Source organism: Perca fluviatilis, chromosome 22 (genome assembly GCF_010015445.1).
Source record: "Perca fluviatilis chromosome 22, GENO_Pfluv_1.0, whole genome shotgun sequence".
In the NCBI taxonomy this organism is placed as follows: domain Eukaryota; kingdom Metazoa; phylum Chordata; class Actinopteri; order Perciformes; family Percidae; genus Perca; species Perca fluviatilis.
The window spans coordinates 4,511,356-4,532,482 of NC_053133.1; the positions used below are offsets into that span (position 1 = coordinate 4,511,356).

Below are 21,127 nucleotides of genomic sequence, written 5' to 3' on the forward strand. Positions count from 1 at the left end.
AACAAGTTTTTTTCTGTATCAATGAATTAACTTGTGTGCATGCAAAATGTTGCCATAATAATGGCATAGCATTATTACATATTAACGTATATATAATTATTTACCTAAATGTATCTATTAATTTATATATTTATTGCTGTGTTTCAAATGTTTCACTATGCATTGCTATTTGGTTGTATAGTCCCTGAGGTTAGGTGGACCTAATAAACTGGCAGCTGCATGGGTGCATATTACAGTATAATATATATTAATATTATATTAAATAATCCACCACTCCAGTCTCCAGACCAGACAGTGGCGGTAATGCGCCATTTCGCTGTTGACAACCTCCATAAAACATCACAAAGAAGAACTGTCAGCTGTTTAAATGTAGAAGAAGAGGAGGAGGAGGAAGAGTCAGCAGTGAATGCTTATATATATGTCAATGAGTGAATGTGCCATGGAGAGTGTGCCGGTGCCATGGCGGGTGCTAGAGCTCTACAGTGGGATAGGAGGGATGCATTATGCCTTAAAGGGTAAGCTTATCGTCGCTAAATTGGTCCGAAGACTTACTGTAGTAGTATTTCTTTATAAGTTCCAACCCGTGACGGTTCTCTGCCACGGTGTGTTGTATTGAACAGTTACCGTTACCGTGAACAAATCCTAACGTTCTACGTTCGGTGGGCTGTCCACATCATTAGGTCCAATAATATACAGTCTATGGTCCAAATCCACATGGAGCCGACTTTCTGTGGACAAAGTTACCCACAATCCATAGCGGCATGGACGTAAAATAATAATAACCACTATTTATTTGTTCAAGACTTGCTTAGTCATTCTTGTTGTACAACATTGGGTGTATTAAAAAAAATATAAAATAAAATATATATATATATATATATATATATATATATATATATATATATATACACAAATATTTATTACTTTTTTAAACCAATTAAAGTTTTGAATGCATCCCAGGATACATATTTTCTTATTTATCACTGCCATGTGACCCAGTGTCATAACACAGGTACACAGGCTATGAAGTAAACCACGCCTCTTTATTATCATATAATATTTCTTCTTACAAATATTGACAATTAGACAATTATGTAATAATTGTTACCGGCCTATCTATCTATCTATCTATGTATGTATGTATGTATGTATGTATGTATGTATGTATGTATGTATGTATGTATGTATGTATGTATTAGTTATCTTCGTAAAACAGGGGTTTTAGGGACAGAGGTTGCAAATAAGTCATGGCTATAAACCTGTGTGCATGGCATCTACTTAGTATTCTTTATAAAGCAATGTTTTATGCATTTGTCCCTGTCAAATAAACATTAAATAAATAAAAATCTTAAGAAAATCTTCCACCTGTTGCTTATTATCTGTTGTCTCTTCCTCCAGAGAGTGGCGTACCTGCCCAGGTAGTGGCTGCCATCGACATAAACACCACGGCCAATCAAATCTACGGGCACAATTTCCCAGACACGGCCCTGTGGAACAAGACCATTGAGGTGGGTGAGAGTGGAGGCTTTTGGTAGGAATAAACAGGGATTCTAACTAGAGCTGGGCCATATGGAGAAAATCAAACATTAAGATATTTTTGACCAAATACACCCATGTCGATGTTGTAGGGTTGACTATTGGGGTTTTCGGAATAAAAAAAAAAATCTACACAGTTTTGATAAATAGTCACCAATGATGTGGGTACATTGACTTAGTGGGTAAAGGCAAATATAAGCTAGAAGAGTCTAACTTCAGAAAAGTACATCACTTTACTGTAATGCAGCCTTTAAAACTAGGAAAAGACAACACTTGTGTTGCGATATCCAAAATGTAAGACCGTATCTAGCCTCATATATATTATATATGTTGATACATATATATCCATATATTGCCCAGCCCTACGTCTGTTGCTTGTCATTTAATGAGCAGGTGATCCCCTCTGTGACAAGGTTGTAAGAGTTTAGAATTTTAAGTGAGTTTTGATTTTGACTTTTCGATTTTGAGTGTAGTTTTAGGTAATTTTTTTTTTGTTTTCTTGCTAGTTATAGTTCAGTTTCAGTTTGTTTTAAATATATTTAGTTATAGTTGGGGTTAGGGTTTTAGTTAGTTTCAGTGTTTTCTGTTAGGGCCAGGTCTAATGTCTCAGAAATACATGATTTGAGAACTGTATAGGAATGGCCATAATTAATCTTTGTGCTATTTTAGTTTTCAATGTGAAGCCCAGCGCCATATTATGTCAAGTCCTCTGGGCTTTATTTTGAACTTTACCATGTTCTATCTTTTGAAACCTTGAATAGTTTTCCCTTTTATTTCTAGGGCATATCACTAGATGACTTCAATAAATTATCTATTGACATGATTTTGATGAGTCCTCCGTGCCAGCCTTTCACCAGGTAGGTCGGCTGTGTTTTGTGTGCACTGAGCAGTGGTGGAATGTAACTAAGTACAGTTACTCCAGTACTGTAATACAGTCCACATGTTGAGGGATTTGTACTTTTAAGTGTAATTTCCATGCCACTTTCTACTTCTACTCTGCTACATTTCAGAGAGAAATATTATACTTTTTACTCCACTACATTCATCTGTTACAGCTTTAGTTACTAGTTACTTTACACATTAAGAGTACTGTACACAAATTCCATGTAGTTTATAAAATCTGATGTTTGATTCTAAAGTAAACTAGCCTACAATATAAGGCTACAAGTCCAGCTGAGATGATGAGACCATTAAACACACAACTGGTTGGATCCTTTACTCTTTCTACTATGGGAGGAGAGTTCTTTACTTTTAATACTTTAACTACATTTTCCTGATGATACTTACACACTTTTACTGAAGTAACATTTTCAATGCAGGACTTTCACTTGTATTAAAGTATTTTTACAGTGTGGTATTAGAACTTTTACTTTAGTAAAGGATCTGAACACTTCTTCTACCACCGCTAGTATGCAGTGTGATCCAACAAGTTGTCCAAAAATCAGTCAGACAAGCCTTTTTCGTGGAGTTTAAATGTTTTCGTCCAGGTTCTCTCCGCACCTATATAAATGAAATAATTTGGAACAAGAAATTGTCCAAATGGGGGGTTTTTCCCTGGCTTTTTTCATGTTTAGGTCTTAGTTAGTGGGGGCCTGTGTTAGTTAACTGAAAACTACACATTAATACTTGATTTTGGACCATAACCAACTAGCTAACATATTTATAAAGAAAGTACACTCTTTAAATGTATTAATCATAATATAAATTGTGTTGAAAGGAGACATTTTATAGTAATAAACATTTTTCAAATTAAGTAAGTTACAACAAAGCCCAACAAACAAGATGCAGCAAAGAACCAACAATGTATAAAATGAAAATGTACCAATTGCAATATAAAAACTGGTGTAGGGTTGGAAACCGTAATAACACAACAGCAGAAATGTGAAGTCCTACGGCCACGCTGCTCGGCAGCTCTCCAACAGACGCTGGAGTTACTGGTCGGGTTATTGGCAAATGTCCCGACCGTGTAGGGAACATTTCTCTCGGTTTGTTCTCTGTGCAGGTTAGGACTTCAGGGGGACGTTGCTGACCTGAGAACCAAGAGCTTCCTCTACATCCTCGATCTTCTGCCAAGGTTTTTTATCTCCACATTTTGGTTTTATATTGCCCTCTGGTCAGCCTGGACCAAAAAAAACATATATTTCATATTGAAATCGCAATTTGTAAGAATGCAATTTTCTAGCCACGTGCTGTTTTTTTCTTTCTTTCCAGAATAGGGCTGGGCGATATGGAGGAAGTCAAATATCACGATATTTTTGACCAAATACCTCGATATCAATATTGTGGCGATATTGTAGGGTTGACAGTTGCTGCTTTCCCAAACCTATTTACACAATGAGATTTATAAGAGATTTGATAAATAATCAAAAGTAATGTGGATATAATGATTAAATGGGTAAAGGAAAATAATAGAACAGCTAGAACAGTCTGGTAGGTTCAGAAAATGACATCACACCTTTTAAAACCAGGAAAAGACAACACTTTTGTCATATCACGATATTACAATATCCAAAATCTAAGACGATATCTAGTCACCTATCACAATATCGATATAATATTGATATATTCCCCAGCCCTATTCCCGAATCGAACCCACGCCAGCTGCGACAACTCAGCCTTTGTATAGGGGGCGCACGCTCAACCAGGTGAGCTACCCAGGCGCCCCAAATGTCTGCAGATTAAAATAGGAACAGATTGGTGTTTCAGTGTCCAGGTGGAATTAACATTAGCAAAGCTCTTCTTCAAACTTCACAAAAGAAATCTCTTTTCTATTGTGAAGTTTTTAGCATACTATACTATGACTAGTTTTTTTACTTTTTTCGACGTGCTATTTTATGACCTTTCGACATGCTATACTTTGACTTATCGACGGGCTATACTATGACTTTTTGATATGCCCGTAGAACAGATATTTCGAGCCACATTGCACCGTTGGCCTTTCAATACTGATAGAGTCGCTGGCGCGTTTCTGGACTGGAGAACTAGTTTGACGTCCAAGTTTCAGCAGCGTTCTCCATCATGCTACAGTGTGGGTACATCCACCAAATGGAAGTTTGATTCATTCAATTTAAAGCTATTTCAAATGTAAATAGAACATTGAGTCCATAAAGCCTCTGATCCCTTCTTCCCTCCATGTGGCGGTGTGTGGCCAGGCTGCGCAGGCTGCCGCGCTTCATCCTGCTGGAGAACGTCAAAGGCTTCGAGAGCTCCTCTGCCAGGTAACCATGGAGACCACGCACGGTCCGTTCAAAAACCCTGAAAGGTCACCGTGCCAGTGGGCAGGGAGTATTGAAATCTGTGTTGAAAAACTTGCACATTTTCTTTGCTTTTAAATACCAACAAGCATACTTGGGTCAAAATGTACTCTCTAATTATTACAAAGTACTGAGGTCTGTGTTTTATAATATTGGACATTTTACGTGTAAGTAATTTTGTTATGTTTGTTCTCACAAATGATTTGAATGACTGTTAAAAGCACTGTAAGGTAAAGCCGTTCCTCATATTCTTCTTCTACTCTCCAGGGAACGTTTGGTGAAAACACTCGTGGAATGTGGATACACTTTCCACGAGATCATGGTCTCACCCACAAGTGTAAGAAAGACCCACTGTGACTCATTTCAATAAATCCATACTGCACTGCAAGTTATATTCACACCACTGTTCCATCCATACATCCAGGTCGGGATGCCAAATTCCAGACTGCGTTATTTCCTGATTGCCAAGATTTCCACAGAAAACTTCATCAGTTCAAAGGTGAGGCTTGCCGACAGTAATCCTGGTGTAATTGTAATTTATTCATTTGAACAGGGACAGTGCACAAAAAACCCATTAATAGATGTCTTGTGCCAGGTTGTAGCAAATTGCTAGTTTCATCTACCACTGGGCAGGTAGATGGCGCAATAAAAATACATACAAGTATTTACAGTATACAATAAAAATACATAAAGTCATAAAAATCTACAGACATTTTTGTCCCCCTATCCCACCCCATCTAGAGCTAAAACTAGACTCCCCCTCAGTTCAGCATCATCTCTATTAGATGTAAGAATCACTTCATCTGTTTCAAGTAGGGAAGCACCGGATCCAGGATTCTGCTTCGGATTCGGCTGAATATTGTATTTTTTTTTGACGGGGTTCGGTTTCTGCTGAACCTTTTTAGAATTTTTTTTCCACCAAACAAAGCCTACGCTTGCACTACGCGCACTACGCTGGTCGAAGTAATGACGGCGCCGTTGATTACGGGAAGGTGTTTACGTAGGTGGAGCGTTCAATGCAGCAGGCTGTGAGAAAGTGGAAATGGAACTGGTGAGCAGAAAAAGTTGTTGTTTGGCAGTACTTTCAGTCAAAAGAAGGCCAATCAAGTCCAGCTACATGTTCAATCTGCAACGCCGATTTGTCTTGCGGTGGTGAGGACCCTAAACAATACACAACATGGCCGCTGTTACATTTGCGTATGAAGCATCCGAAAGAATATGAGTTGTGCGTGAAGGAATCTACAGACGGCAGCAACTTCAGGTACGAAAAATACACTGCTGTGGACGTTGTTTACTTCATGAATGTGTTTACTGTGTTAATGGACTGAGGATGGGACGAGGATTCGGTATTCGGTTTCGGATTCAGCAGAATCTTAACCAGTGGATTCGGTATTCAGCTGAACCCCAAAAATCTGGATTTGGTGCATCCCTAGTTTAAAGTGAATGAAATCGTTCGCCAGCCTAGTTACTGGTGTCCTCTACAGTAGTACTATATTGTATGTATTATCTGCGTCCCCTTCAAAAATTGCTCTTTGAGAAATTTCATATTTATTGTCTGGTAGATGAAATTTACACCCATGCCCAAAGGCTGACACCCATATACGTCCCACACGCAGCACAGCAAGAAGAAAAGAAGATACAGACCCCACCACGCACTTCTAGTGGCTCATAATGATTGAGAGGGATTACTTTCGTAGTATGTAATTTTGTGTCAGTCTATATTTAGTTTTTGAGGAACCCCTTACTTATTGTGCCTTTTTTAAGGAGTCTATCCTTAACCCTATGAGCTCGAGCTTGTCGTAGCTATCAAAAAAACTCCATCGGTTTTTGGGGTCTTCGTGCAATAAATCCAAACTGTTACATCCAAGATTGATCCACTTCATGTCCAGAATTTATACATTTTTGGTCGTTTATCGCCGCTAGCTTTGTTGCTAACCACCATTTTGCTTTTCCCATTATGCTCTGGGAGACCATTCTGACCAATCAAAAGCTTGTTTACGTCTTGTCCACCAATGGAAGGCTGGTCCGTCATTGCAGATAAAACGAAGATCGTAGATAGTGAAGAGGAATCACCCGAGGGCAGAGTAGTTAGATATGACCATAAGTTGTCAAAAATACTTTAGGGCTCAGAGGGTTAAATAATTCTCACATAACCAAAGACGGATCGTTTCTGACTTGCCTCTATTGGTACCTACAGTAGCCATGGAAACGGTTTGGGCTTATTTGTCCTGGTTTTAAAATGTCTGCCTCTACCCTAATGTTAGAGAGGGGAATTGGATTTCAGTGAGCAGCAGTTGCTCTGGATAATCAACAGAACTCCATAAAAAACGGTTTGTACCATACTGTAAATTGTCCCGATGTAATGTTTGTGTGTGTGTAATTTGAGGTAATCCGGTTTGCTGGGTCTTTTGATTCGGTTAGGACTTGGTAATACTGGTACTGGTGATGTAAGGCTTTTGATAAAGTATGTCATCTTAGATTTTAGATGCCTTCCCACATCCTGCTGAGAGGGACTCCCCTGAGCCGCCCCCAGTGTCGAGCCCTCCCTTCTCAGGTACCTTGCAGCCAGAGGAGGGAAAGCAGGGGGGTCAGGTCCTGTATAAGCTCGAGACCACAATGGATGCCCAGAGGAAGAGGAGTCAGAACAACGATCTGTCTGTCAGGCAGGTCCAAGACTTCCTGCAACCACAGACAGAAGTGAACATGGAAGACTTTCTCCTTCCTCCTAAAACTCTGCTGCGCTATGCTCTGCTCCTGGACATAGTCAGGCCCACATGCAGGAGGTCTGTGTGCTTCACCAAAGGGTGAGTGCTCTTCATCTCACTGTCGCTAGCTTCGCTTGTCTCACTAGTACTGCAGTTTTGCACAAGAATAATAACACAGTACATGCAAGTTGGAACCTCAGTGACTCCGTGATGGAAAAACTGCTGAAAATGTCTGATTTGTGATCAGAGCTGTAATTGTCACCCCTCTTTTCCACTGGGCGCAGGATTGCACTGCGTTCCGGAGGCGCCGCGGCCCCACGCGGCCATTCAAGACAATGCTTGATATTCCACCAGCCGCCCTACGGCGCGTCCCAGAAGCGTGCGTGAAGATCACAGATTCTTTTTATCAGCACAATGCCAGAAAATACAAGGCATGGAGTTTAACTGTAGGAGAGCTTGGAGTAGAAGGTAGATACTTAGATCTTAAAGTGCTCATATTATGCTTTTTGGCTTTTCTCTTTCCTTTATAGTGTTATATATCTTTTTTGTGCATGTTATAGGTTTACAAAGTGAAAAAGCCCAAAGTCCCCCCAAAGGGACTTACCATCTCCAACAGAAAATACTGTTCACCAACTGCTCCAAACAGCTCTATTGTAGTCCAGCCTTTACTTCAGAGACAAACGTGGTCACTTTGTAACACACATTATAATGCTCGCCTAGCTGCTAGCATGGCACGCCCTCATACTCTGCTTCTGACTGGCTAGTAGTCCTTACCTAGCTACTGTCAGGGCACGCCCTCATACTCTGCTTCTGACTGGCTAGTAGTCCTTACCTAGCTACTGTCAGGGCACGCCCTCATACTCTGCTTCTGACTGGCTAGTAGTCCTTACCTAGCTACTGTCAGGGCACGCCCTCATACTCTGCTTCTGACTGGCTAGTAGTCCTTACCTAGGTACTGCGCATGTGCGACTCCCATCAAAGATGGAACAGAAGTGAGATGCCTCACTCTGTAGCTAAAACAGAGAGCTCAAGACACAGGGTGAAAAGAGGAGCTGCAACAATGTGCAGTACAACAAAAATATGGTGTTTTTATTTTAATTAAACCATGGACACCTAGTCTGATATAACCTCTAAATACAATTATGAACCTGAAAATGAGCATAATATGAGCCCTTTAATAAACAGGTGATTGTTGTGTAAAGTTCTTGTAGAGACAATATAATCTGCAAGTCGGGCAGCAAGACTCTCTGCTTCTGAGACGCTCCCGGTGTGGTACGGCGCGTGGCGGAGGATGGAACAAAACCGGAACGCAGCCTGAACGCAGCGCAGGTGCACCCGTTGGAGAATCTGGGTGACAGTCGGCTCGGAGACACACTCACAGACCTCACAGCCCCATGGAAACATGACCGCACTCGACCCAATTTAGACTTAGTATAATTCAGACCAGTCCAATGAGGGTCCTGGGTCGGGTCTTCCTCTGATCTGAGCGCTGTTGTTTCTCTGTCTGTCTGGTTGGTTGATCACTCAGTGATGATGTGATTTTGTTTCGTCCCTAGCTATGGGCGGTACGTGGAGGGAACTGGCTCAGTGCTGCAGTGCTGCATGGAAACAGAGGTAGGTTGGAACTTCAGTACAGGCATCACCAAGACTAAACAGCCAAGGTACCGGCCATGTGCGCCCAATGTCCGGCTGCACTCCGGCTCAGTCACGAGCAGAACGAGACGTCATGACCAATAAGACCCAATCAGGAGGAGAAACGTTGGCGTCAGTGTCGGTGTCGCCAAAGGTCTCCGTTTGCGGCCGTTGAGACTGCAACACAACCCCGCAGATTCCAAACCAAAACGGGTCAGAAATGTTTCCAGATGGATCCGGTTTAGGGGGGAATGAGAGGGGGGAACGTGGCAAAAGAGATTAGTTTTTAAACCAAAACGTAGCTAAGTAAGTTAAATGTAGCCTTAGTGTATTGAACAATGCCATTCTGTCTGTTAGTGTTTTGAAGGCCTTTGCTGTGTGTGTGCTCTGCAGCTGGACCGTGTGTTTGGAGGTCTGGACCAGTGCTCTGAAGAAGAGAAACTGCAGCGGCTGTTGAAGCTGAAGCTCCGTTATTTCACCCCGAGAGAAGTTGCCAACCTCATGGGCTTCCCCCAAAGCTTCTGTGAGTCACACATCTGTCAGCCCGTACGGCCGGGTCAAGTCCTGTCTCCTCCAGGCCCCTTTTTCTCATCATGCGCATTATGTGCATCTTTTCCAACTGCATATGATTAAAAAAAAAAAACACTCATGCTGAGGCCCAACACTGAGAGCGCTAAACAGGAGCTTTTTTTTTGGCTCCATGCACCAATGAGCAACTCTCACAGGAATGAACAAGACTCTGTATCAGTTTATTTATATAAATCCATAGCAGGGCTGCACAATTAATCGCAATTTTATTGAAATAGCAATATGAACTGTAGTGCAATATCCAAAACACAGGGGGGGCACATTATTTGTTAAAGGTAAAATATATGTCAAACCATTCTGAATTAAGTATTGAGGTGCTGCAGAGACTTCCTACAAAGAGACGGCCTACAAAAATCCCACTATAATCCATTTTCCATGACAAATGAGAATGACGATACAACAATTATCATTCCCTCCAATATCGTGAATTCCAATCGCAATATCAGTCAAAATAATCGCAATAAGATATTTTCCTCCTATCGTGCAGCGCTAATCCATAGGGGCATCTCACTTTCGTCGAATTGCATCCTCGACTCCTCCACTTCCCACCGAGGAAACGCGGGAAATGACGCGAGGAGAGAGGAAACGTGTTTTTAGAGGGCTGAGACATCCTTTCCATTAAAGCATCACATTAATCAGTCAGCTGTTTGGGCGGAGTTAGCAACGGCTTTCAGCTGCACGGCTTCCAGGAAGGCTGCTCTCTGTATCCTCGGTTATAGCTCCTCGTTGATCCCTCCTCCATCCTCTCTCCTCGGGGACCTCCCCAAGCAGAATATAACCTACCATACCACTTTTTAAGTCTATTTGTCTGACATTTTGACAGACTAAGATTTTCTATTGCTTCCTCTTTTTTTCCCCCAATTCTAGTCTTAATGTGATATTGAGCTTTAAATATACTGTATTATTGGATGGATTACATCCCCAAGTGTTGGCTGATTTATTTTTTTTTCCTAATGTTGCAGCCTTCCCGGAGCAGATCAGCACCAGGCAGCAGTACAGAGTTCTAGGCAACAGCCTCAACGTTGTGGTGGTGGCCAGACTCCTCCAGCTGCTGGTCTCCTAGCAACACTCTGAAGGAGAAGACCATCCTATTTGTCACTGTTGATTATACATGATAATATATGTATAATGTATATGTATATTACTCTCTGCCCAATGGCAGTGCTTCAAAATGTATAGTGTACTTTTTGTTGGGGATGTTAACTGGCCAAATGTTGCACTCACTTTTAAGTTACTTGTTTTATTACATTTGACTTCAAACTGTACAAGTCTTTTTTTATAAGAATAAAGTATAGATTTTTAAAAATTTTCTAAACTAAAAACGTACCTGTGAAGTACATTGTTTTGTGTTTTTTCATGTTTTTACCTGATTGATCATTTTTAGCATTTTTTCCAGGTTTATTCTTTTTCAGCACTATCTCAAACAATTTTTTTATTTTATAAATGTGGAGGTGGCACCCACACTGGTGTTTGCATTCATAATTAGAACTCCCGAGTATCTTGCATTTCCATTCATCCATCCATTAATTAATCCACTCTGCATCTTTGGTTTACATATATATTTTGCCATAAGCTTCTGTCATCATTTTGAAGTTTTTTTTAAGTCAAGAAATAAAAATGTTAAATATAAATGAACCAATAAGTTGTATGAAAGGAAATTTATTTAAACCCATAACTATTATTTCATCAACAAATTAGTGTGTATAATATTTATTTAACAAAAACGATTTGTATTGAAAAATGCACTTTTGCATTTCATAATGTCTTTTTTTTTTTTTTTTTATCCGTCAAACTGTTTATATGACTTTTTTTTTCAAACGCCGCCACCCTAGCCATCTCCCGAGCCCACTCCTGGATTGACGGCAGCCCTTCATTCTTCCATCCTCTTAAAAGAATCTGTCTGGCTATCATTAAACTAGTCTGGACCCAGCTTCTTATGTGCTGATCCATCCCGCTCAGAATTGACCCATCTCCCAGAGATAATAATGTAATAATGTTGTGCTGAATAGAACCTGGCTCCCTGCACTCTGACATAGGTTATCATGTATCCAAGTCCAAAATTCCTGGACCTTATCACAGGACCATAGGACATGAAGTAATTGGCCATCTTAAATTACAAAACAATTTGGTGTAAACATTATTGTGCCCTGAATCAAAAAATCCCCAACAACAGATATGCAAAGATCTGACCACGGTGTTCTGGGGACCGGCGGCGCAGCGAGAAACCGCTGCTGTAGGACGCAGAGCTCTCCGTCCGCCGGAGCTCACGGTAGTTCGTGAAATGGTCACGTTATTTTGAATCTATTGATTCGTGTACACGGACACGTTAATCTTGTTTATTTCGTGGTGGTCAGCACGTAATGGGAAGCATCTATACGGAGGTTGGGTTTAGGAAAAGAAGAACGGGCAAAGGACACGTCACACGCCGGGACACGATCCGCGGCCTCTGGGGGACGCACGACAACAACCGGACGGTTGAGTTTAGGAAAAGAAGAACGGGGAAAGTTAAGGTGACACGCCGGGACACGATCCCCGGTCTCCTGGGTGAAAGTCCTGTGTTGTTTAGTTGTAGATTTTCGGCATTTCATACTATTTGCTACTGTAGTCGTGCTGTGATCGCGAAAGATGCTTCCCATTTGTGACAGGATGAGGTTCCCTCCACCACCCCACTGTGCACACCTGGGGCTCATCCCCTTTGATTGTGATAGGTGGGGGGCATTATCGCTGGACCGGGCTGCAGCCTCATACTTGCTGCTGCGGGGCTATCGTGGTGCCACAACTAATTAAAGGGCCAGTACTCCCCGGCGCATCTTCTCCCACTGACGCTGTTCTGGATTCTGGTAAAAATATTCTGGATATAGCCTAGAGAGTGCTGGATGCCGAGCGTTCTGGACTGATTGGTGTTGGAGCGGATATAGCTCTCCTGGAATGATAGGCTAAGGATTGGAAAATTCAGATAACCGTACAAAAGGATTGTTTTATATAAATGCTGTGTATTAACTGTTGTACCTCTTGCATGGGTTGATTTTGTTTGCTTTTTCTTTCTATTCATTATACATGGTGGTTTATTGATTTGAATTGTTTTGGTTATTATTTTTCTAATATCATCACTTACCTTCTTAACAGAAAAGATATTGCTATGTTAAAACATATCTAAGTAAAATTGTATATTTTTGTAATTACTTTATTGTCTCTGACCCCTGATTTTGAGAACAAACCTGTGTGCTTTTAAAGGTCTTGGGCCTATCCCAAGTGGCGTTGTCGGGAAATTTTTAGCTTCTCGAGTGTCATAGCCCACTCGCACTGCCACACATTGAAATACATTAGTTTAAAATACGTGTTGACCACCACGGAAAAAAACAAGATTTACGTGTCCGTGTACACAAATCAATAGATTAAATAACGTGACCATTTCACGAACTGCCGTGAGACCGTGTTGGTCTGCGCAGCGGGCTACGCTGCCGTCTATCAGTATTACATTGAGACAGTTTCATAACCTGTAAAAATGAAAATGTGTCCTTAAGTCCTTTTTCCCGTGTTTTGGTACAGTTCATTTTAACACCTGATGGGAGCCATATAGTCTACGCATGAAACTCAACGTTTTGAGTGCTTCCCTAAATATAGAGACGCCGTCTCGCTCCGCCTCTCTGCTGAGGCCCGTTCACGTAACAGCAGCAGTTAAACTGGATTTCACACTGTGATGGTTACATTTGCAATTAATCGGCGGTTCACATGCCTGCTGAACCGTAGGGGCGGTCCGTTACACTACTGTAGTAGGCCTATAGGATATTCAACATCACTTACAATTTATTTATCAATATTTTAAAATAGAAAACATTACACTTCATAATGTTTTGTATTCATGCCACTATTGTATTTTTGTACAAATTAGCCCCCTTCCCTTACTACATCATATACCATTACATTTAAAATGGTGAATTGTTACAGAATTGTTACAGAATTGAGTATTTTCCTTGACATAAATTAAGATTTGTGCCTGAAAATGTATCAGAATGCAGGAAATGAAGTTTGTGACGCTCAAAATGTCCCAATATGTGTCCCCCACTAAGGCCAATTCTGAGCCAGGAAAATCACTAGTATTATGAACACCTCTGGACAATTTCTCCAAGCAGGATGCATTCAAGTTAAGGTTAATGTATTATTTCTTAACACGCTTTATATCATATACAACATATACAGTTACATTTAAGTTTCTATTTTTGTCTTGCATGCAGAAGGTCACAAATAGTAGAACAGCATCTGGCTGTTAAACAGAATTACAACTTGTGGTATCGTTTGTTTGGTCAAAGAGCATATGTTTTTATTGTCTGAAGAAAGATTACATTGCGTGCTGTAACTGCCCCTGCACCCTTATAGCCTTGAGGATAGGACTGTGGGCAGATTGTCTATATAAGCTGTTACACAAAGTTGCCAAAAATATTTGCAGTACAATTAATATAAGAATTCTGCACCTCTTTCCACGCGTGGACCCCCCACATCTGGGTCAGCTACCACTGCAAAATAGAATCTAATTTTGTGGGAAACGCTGAAGTTTATGATCATACATGAAGACAAGAATCTAAACTTCACTATTGAGAAGCTTGAAGCGGTGAATATTTAGCATAATCGCCAACGACTAAAAGGATGAAGTGATTATTACAATAGTTGCGACTTAATGGATTAATCAGCTGATTGTCACATCTCTATTCTGGTCCGTTAGCACTCTAAGGAAAGAAACACACTTTTCTCTGATGAAAACAGAAGCAGCGATCACTACAGCTCATCCTTCTTCTTCTTCCTGTGGAAGACTTTTCCATCGGCCTGCTTCCTCCAGCTCAGTTTGATGTTGCCGTCCAGCCCCCGGGCCTTCAGCTTCTGTTGGAGCTGAGACACACAACTCCTCAACATCATCCCTCACAGAGACACAGATCCCATTCTGAGCTGTTATTTAGATTGGACTTATCTGGAAGCTCTCTAAATATACTACATACAGTAGGGTATGTACTGTATAGTAAGGTTTGTGACTTTCTTCTCTTGTACATTATTCCAGAGTGTTGATTCATAATTAGTCCTTATTCTCCCTCAATAAGGCCTGCAGAGTGCCACGACTAGACTCTTTACTTCTGCACATGTCGTGTATATGGCCGTAGTATTGTAATGTGTATAATGTAATAGCTTTTGAATCCGCTTATTTAGCTGTATTTATTATTTTAAATAACTCTTCATCTGTTTCCTCCTCAGACTCGTCCTTGTTCTGCTGGAATGTGAATTTTTGCTCTGAGGGTCAAGAAAGTCTTGTCTTATTCTCTGTTCTGTTTTTGCATCAAAGTATAAAACATGATTTACCTGCTTCAACATGGCCTCCATCACAGCAGGGCTGTTCAGATCCAGGGAGTTCTTCTTCTCCAAACTCAGTCTTATCACATGCTTTGAAGCAGGCACTTTGAAAAAAAATCAAACTCTTCTCAGATATAACATTTCTGCTCGAATGACAATCGCCATCCTGCTCATGTAACATTGGCATTCCTCATCATCAGTTTAAACAATGGCAGGGGAAGAAGTGGTAGTTCACTGCACGCTAACTTTCCAAACACTTTAATAAAAATGATCCACATCATGAGTGTTTTAATGTATTATCCAGAGCCTGATGATTTGTTTTGTTATTGTTATATTCCCATCCAATGCTGAAGTAACCCTCAATCTGATGTGAGTCACGGGTCAGCACTCACCTGGACCGAAGCAAATGAATGCTCTCTTGACGCCACAGTTCCAGTCTTCCCATTGTCCAGATTGATTGAAAGCTGCAGCCACACAAGCCTCGTTCCCAGCTTTGTTGTTGGGTTCCCCAGTGTTCCAGTACTTGAATGAGGAAGTACTTCCATCCGACCACTTCCAGGAGTCTCTGAAAAGGCCGATCCAGACTGCTCCTCCAGTAGGTATCAGGTCCTGCACCTTCTGGTTCTCTGTGCTGTTTCTCACACTGGCCAGGTCTGTGTACTGTTTTCTGCAGTAGTTCTGGGCCGCAGGCCACGACATGGAGATGTTAGTGAGGATAAAAGTCACATCTGGCCCTGAAAATAAAGCACAGAGAAGAGTAGAGGCCTCCCATCCATGCCACATCTGTGGCAGGATTCATGCCTTTATAATATATGATTATTAATCCCCTAATAAAAAAAGAACCACATCCATAAATTAGGAATTTATAAAAAATAAATAAAATGAACATTCTCTCCACAATAATAAGAAATGTCTTGAAATCTACACAACAATACTGCCCTGCAAAGGCAAAAGACCTTAACTCGCTAGAGTGTGAAACTGAGAAAAATTACTTTAAAGTTTCTGTTTTGTCCAGACAAAAGTATTATAGGTAGAACTCCCAAAATTTCACAACTAGTTGCTACAATGAAGAAATGTTTGTATGCAAAAAATCTTTAGCTGAAAATTGACCTTTGACCCTTGTTTGGCTTGTTGACTGTACTCTGCCTTTGTATCATGTGCCAAAAACATGCAAAGGCAAAAGGCAGTAACTGACATATAATCAATATTTGCTTGCTGTTCACCATACTTACATCCATTATAAGAACACCTGACCAAGGTCTAGTCATCATGGTATTTGTTTTAAATTATATAGAAGACATTTGGTTGTTCCTATTTACTGCTATAATGATAAGGATAGTGTGGCAACACTAACACAGTTGAACAGTATGACAGATACAGTATACAGTATGAATAAATACAAGAAATATTATCTCAATAAAGATCATTTAATTATAATTGAATACAAAGGTATATTTATTGTTTAACAATAAATATATTATGTTTAACACTTTTGCAAGGCACTGTATCCGTGTCATATTCTCATTAGGGGCTGAGCCCCCCCTAAAGGTCTGATCCTAGAACAGCCCCTGGTTAAGGGTTAAGGGCCACCAAACTGCTCAAGATGCACAGTCAACACTCGACTTGGATTACTACTTTTTAATTCTGAGATAACATTTAGATAACATCTACTTTGTACGGACGTTAGCAATTAACTAGCTTAGTGCTATTATGGATGTGTGTAAGATTTGACATGAACACCTGCAAGAAGGAAAGATTTCTCAAAACACATATGGATTATATCTTCCATGGATGATATCGGATTGCATGGAAAGGAAAGATGCCTGTGTATTTAATAATTGGTTTTCGGCGTCTGATGTGAGGCTCCGCCAAGTGAGGTGTGTCAGCATCACCGTTAACGCTACGTGACACAGATTAAATTTAGCTAGCTCCGGGCTGTCACGGACACTGACAGATCTGAATCATCACCACTTTATTTGAAAGATATGTCGTATGTATGTTACGTGGTTTGGTGACAATTAAAAGCGGAACATTTTAACAGTATGATGAGGCCAGAGTACAGTAACATCACGGTGGCACAGTAACATCAATCTTGATGCCTGGCTAAACAAAGTCAGAACACCTTAACTCAACTTCAGCGTGCCGGAAAAGAAGGCAAAGAGCCGTAACAGCTGTTACGGTGTTCTGCTGTGGTTTCTCGTATGGTTTTGGATGTTACGGTTGTCATAGCCCTTTATTTTCTCATTAAAACAATCAAATCAACTCACAATATTTATTCACATGATAAAGGAGGTCTCAACTACCCCAAAAATGACATTAACTCATTTTTGCCCAAACATGATGTTACGGCGTTTTGCCTTTGTAGGGCAGAATAGACGCAGACATTATATTGTTGCTTTTCTATTACTAATATTTTTGACAATTTATATCTTAAGCTGTGTGCATATGAACATGCACTCGTGTTTTTACTTTTAACTTTTCATGTCTTATTATTTACCTTTAAAGCACTTTGAACGGCCCTAACCTAACTACCTCCTAGGCCCAAATAATAAAATCAAAGGCAATGAGGAGCAGAGAAGGAAAACGTCACTAGTTAATATTCTCACCTCTGACCTGTACACAGACTGCCTTCATGGAGCTGTCACAACTGATGTCGTTCCATTTCCCATCAACACCCATCTGTGTGCAGTGTTCTTTACTGAACTCATTATTCGGTTCCCCAGTCTGCCATCGTCTGAACTCCGTCTCCCCGGGTTTGTAGAAACTTGTGTTCGTCAGTGACCACCGCCAGCTGTTCACGTCATCGTACAGTCCTATCCATGCTCGCTGAAAGCAACATTTGATTGGCATATAAAGAATTAGACCCTGCTCTACCTTTTGTTCAAGCCATATTTAACACAAACCATTTACAGACTTGATACTAGCAGTCGGATCTGCTACGACTTACACACACAGGGTCACACAGGGTTTTAGGATTGCTTTGGCTCAACTTTAACATCAAAGTTTCAGTTTGTAAAACTCTTACAGGACAGGTTCACAATTTTTTTTCCAAGTCCAACTAAAAACATTTTTCAGGCGCCCATATGAGCATTAAAACTGGTTTGCTCTCTGTAATCATTTCTGCTGTTCATTAGGGGTGTTGAAATTAATTATTGCATCAATGTATCGCAATGCCGACCTGGACGATTATGCATGGATGCAGTGACAGACCATAAACGATTATTGCCTACTGATGTTGCTGGTTGATTTTCTGGACTCCGCTACATTCAGAAAGTGTCTTTTTTAAGAGCAGATACAATAAAAAGGGGAGTTCACATATATTGATGACTGCTAAAATTTGTCAATGAAATCCATGTGGAGCAATATATAATAATATTGAGGAGGTGACGCATCGTGATGCATAGTCATATTGAATGTTAGTGGTCCTCTGACCTACTGCCGCTGGGTCTAACTGTAGATAGGGAACTCACATAGCTGTAGTATTCTGAGTAGTAGAGGGAGAGAGACAAGTGAACTTACATAGTTGTAGTATGTTGGGTATCCTGGGTAGAACATTTTGCTTGAATTTGCCATTTTGTTCAGGGTCTTTACATCCTCCATGCTGTCTACAGTGGCCAGGTCTGTGTATTTCTCTCTGCAGTAAGTTTTTGCTTCAGTCATGTTCTTCGGCTCATAAAAAAAATAGTACTGCCGTCCAGCTTGTGATGAGACAGCACTCAGCCCTGTGGTGACAGACATGCAGATTGATTATTAATGACTTTTTGGCAGACCCCTGACCGTCTATGCTCCGCCAGAAGAACATTTTGTACATTGTATTTTAAAGTTAAACGCATCAATCTGCTGCACTTTGCGAGCCAAATTAAGAGGCTATATCTAGAATCTGTGATAAACAATGTTGTGTTCTTGTAAGCAATTTAACCATAAACACATTTTTGTATAGCATACATTTGAGTCATCAAAAGAAATTAAACAAACGGGATTAACTGTGTTGAACTACTTTATTTTCTATTTATTACCGGTAGCCTAGAGGACAGGGTAGGGATCAACTTGAAAAATAAAAAATGACAATAATGTGTCTCCCTACATCAAAAGGACAAGCTTTGCACGCCAAATTTGGACATTTATTCTTATAAATACTTATTACATATAGAGCGTCCAATCTGTACATTTGTTATTAATTTTGCTAAACAAGGACCTTAAGCACTCATTCTTTGTAAAGTACACAACAGATGTCAAAGGATGAAAATCTCATTCTGAAGGAAAGCATTTCATTCACATGTTATCAGACCGTTCTGTGAGACAGAAAAGGCAAGATGATCTGCAGCTCAAGTCAAAAGCATCACTTAAACCTAACAAACATCCATTAGACATCATTTTTTTATTTAACTCTATAGATCCAAAGTGCAGTAGATCAAATAAATTAACAGCTATTGAATTAAAATAGTTTCTACAGGATGATACCTGACAGGTCATATGGTGAAAATAAATTACAAATATACTTTACTTGGGCAAAAGAGTAAAGGTAATCCATCTCACTGTCTGAAGTTAAACAGACAACTTGTCATGGTGGACAATAATATATAATATTTTCTAACTCTCCCTACTTCCTTTTTGACAAACTTTGCACCCTGATTTTGGACATTTAAGGCCCTATTTTAACGATTAAGCGCCTGGCGCAGGTGCTTTTAAGGGGGGGGGGGCAAATCCACTTTTGCTAGTTTAACTTAACTTAGTTGTACTTAGTGTCTTCATTAATTCATCCGAGTGTCATCTCCCATTCCCTTTAAAAGCCAGGCGCGTTTGGACCTTGGCACATTGCTATTATGATGGCGGATTTGCACCGTCATATTTTTATTTGTAATCTTCTGCATGCTTGTGTGCTGCTGCGCTTCCCTGTGTGTGTGTGTGTGTGTGTGTGTGTGTGTGTGTGTGTGTGTGTAAAAAGCTTAGTGTGCACGAGCCTAGCCGTATTTTACTAATACGCTTTTAAAATAACAATGAAATCCTGCGTTATTGACTTTAGACCAGGTTTTTGTTGGTCAATGGTGCAATCACTTCCCGCTGCCTCAAGATAGCAATACGCCCAGAATGCACCTGAACACACTTCCCTGTTAGACCAGCACACCCATGGGCACACAGATGGGCTCAGGTGCATTTGCTATTTAAATGACGTGGGCGCTGGATGGTCTTCAAATAGCAAAGTCACTTGCGTTGGGCTTTGCACCGCACTACGCCGGGTGCAAGATAGGGCCCTTAATGTTCCTGGGCTTTGAGAAGAACAGCTCTAATGCCCTCTGGGCTCGACCCAGTGATGGAGACCCTCAGGCAGGCAGGCAGCCAGCTGCTCTCCTTGCAGCCTGTTAAGTCCTGATTTGACAGAACACCTGAGAGATGTAAAACTATTTTTGGTTCATTATAAAACTGTGGCCGGACCCCCCACCCCCTCTAATATTTTCTCATCGGATCTGCACAAATAACTTAGGTGACCCATTTTCGGCAAATTTCGCCAAAAGGTGAGGAGTTTGGATGCCTGATCAGGGCAGATCTAGGGGCCAACATGCCTGAGGGCCCCTACGTGTGGAGGAAAATAAAATACAATCAGGTCTTCAGGTATAATCACTAGTATTCATTAGTGCAAGTATAAAAGGCAAAAGAGCTCTGTCACAAGGATGTATCAATGTACTGTAATAATAAAAATTATAATAATAATTATAATGAATATAAACATTTATAAACCATAATAAACACTTGCCTGATGCAGCCATGGTGAGCAGCAGAACTTTGTCCATCTTGTTTGCTCTCAGTTCATCTTAATGTGTGACTTCAGACTGACAGCTGCTGATGATTCATTTCCAACAAACGGCTTACAGGAGCTCAGGATCAGCTGATGCCATGGAAATTTATCAGAGGCTACATTTATTTGCATGTAAGCCAAATGAAATGCATATTGTTCCTCTTTATCAAAAATATGTTTGATACCGTTTTTGTTGGACTACAGCCAAAAACAAATAGAGACCACAATCTGTAGTGAATTATCATTAGTCAATTCAAGGCAGTGACATGTTCATTACATTC

At 40.5% G+C, this 21,127-nt stretch overlaps 2 protein-coding genes across 2 annotated transcripts; one reads left to right on the plus strand and one right to left on the minus strand.

Annotated features, from left to right (window-relative positions):
• Positions 1-357: 357 nt before the first annotated feature.
• On the plus strand, positions 358-11,094 carry trdmt1 (tRNA aspartic acid methyltransferase 1). Its single transcript, XM_039789738.1, has 11 exons — positions 358-515; positions 1,399-1,508; positions 2,317-2,393; positions 3,539-3,610; positions 4,689-4,754; positions 5,058-5,127; positions 5,215-5,289; positions 7,269-7,594; positions 9,052-9,109; positions 9,521-9,650; positions 10,678-11,094. The coding sequence occupies exons 1-11, from the start codon at positions 407-409 to the stop codon at positions 10,776-10,778; spliced, it is 1,194 nt and encodes a 397-aa protein (XP_039645672.1). The 5' UTR covers positions 358-406; the 3' UTR covers positions 10,779-11,094.
• Positions 11,095-13,945: 2,851 nt separating this feature from the next.
• LOC120552074 (macrophage mannose receptor 1-like) lies at positions 13,946-20,885 on the minus strand. Its single transcript, XM_039789739.1, has 6 exons — positions 20,805-20,885; positions 18,572-18,774; positions 17,659-17,878; positions 15,445-15,786; positions 15,062-15,156; positions 13,946-14,599 (listed from the first exon to the last, which is right to left on the minus strand). Exons 1-6 carry the CDS (start codon positions 20,839-20,841, stop codon positions 14,489-14,491), a joined length of 1,008 nt encoding a protein of 335 aa, XP_039645673.1. The 5' UTR covers positions 20,842-20,885; the 3' UTR covers positions 13,946-14,488.
• Between the last annotated feature and the right edge of the window lie 242 nt (positions 20,886-21,127).

Excerpts from the sequence above, each read along its gene's own strand:
- trdmt1 (XM_039789738.1), top strand. The coding sequence starts at position 407 with ATGCTTATATATATGTCAATGAGTGAATGTGCCATGGAGAGTGTGCCG. Across the intron at positions 3,611-4,688 it reads ATCCTCGATCTTCTGCCAAG|GCTGCGCAGGCTGCCGCGCT; the intron begins GTTTTTTATCTC and ends GTGTGTGGCCAG. Across the intron at positions 9,110-9,520 it reads AGTGCTGCATGGAAACAGAG|CTGGACCGTGTGTTTGGAGG; the intron begins GTAGGTTGGAAC and ends TGTGCTCTGCAG.
- LOC120552074 (XM_039789739.1), bottom strand. The coding sequence starts at position 20,841 with ATGGACAAAGTTCTGCTGCTCACCATGGCTGCATCAG. Across the intron at positions 17,879-18,571 it reads ACCCAACATACTACAACTAT|CGAGCATGGATAGGACTGTA; the intron begins GTAAGTTCACTT and ends TGTTGCTTTCAG. Across the intron at positions 15,787-17,658 it reads AGTCTGTGTACAGGTCAGAG|GGCCAGATGTGACTTTTATC; the intron begins GTGAGAATATTA and ends CTTTATTTTCAG.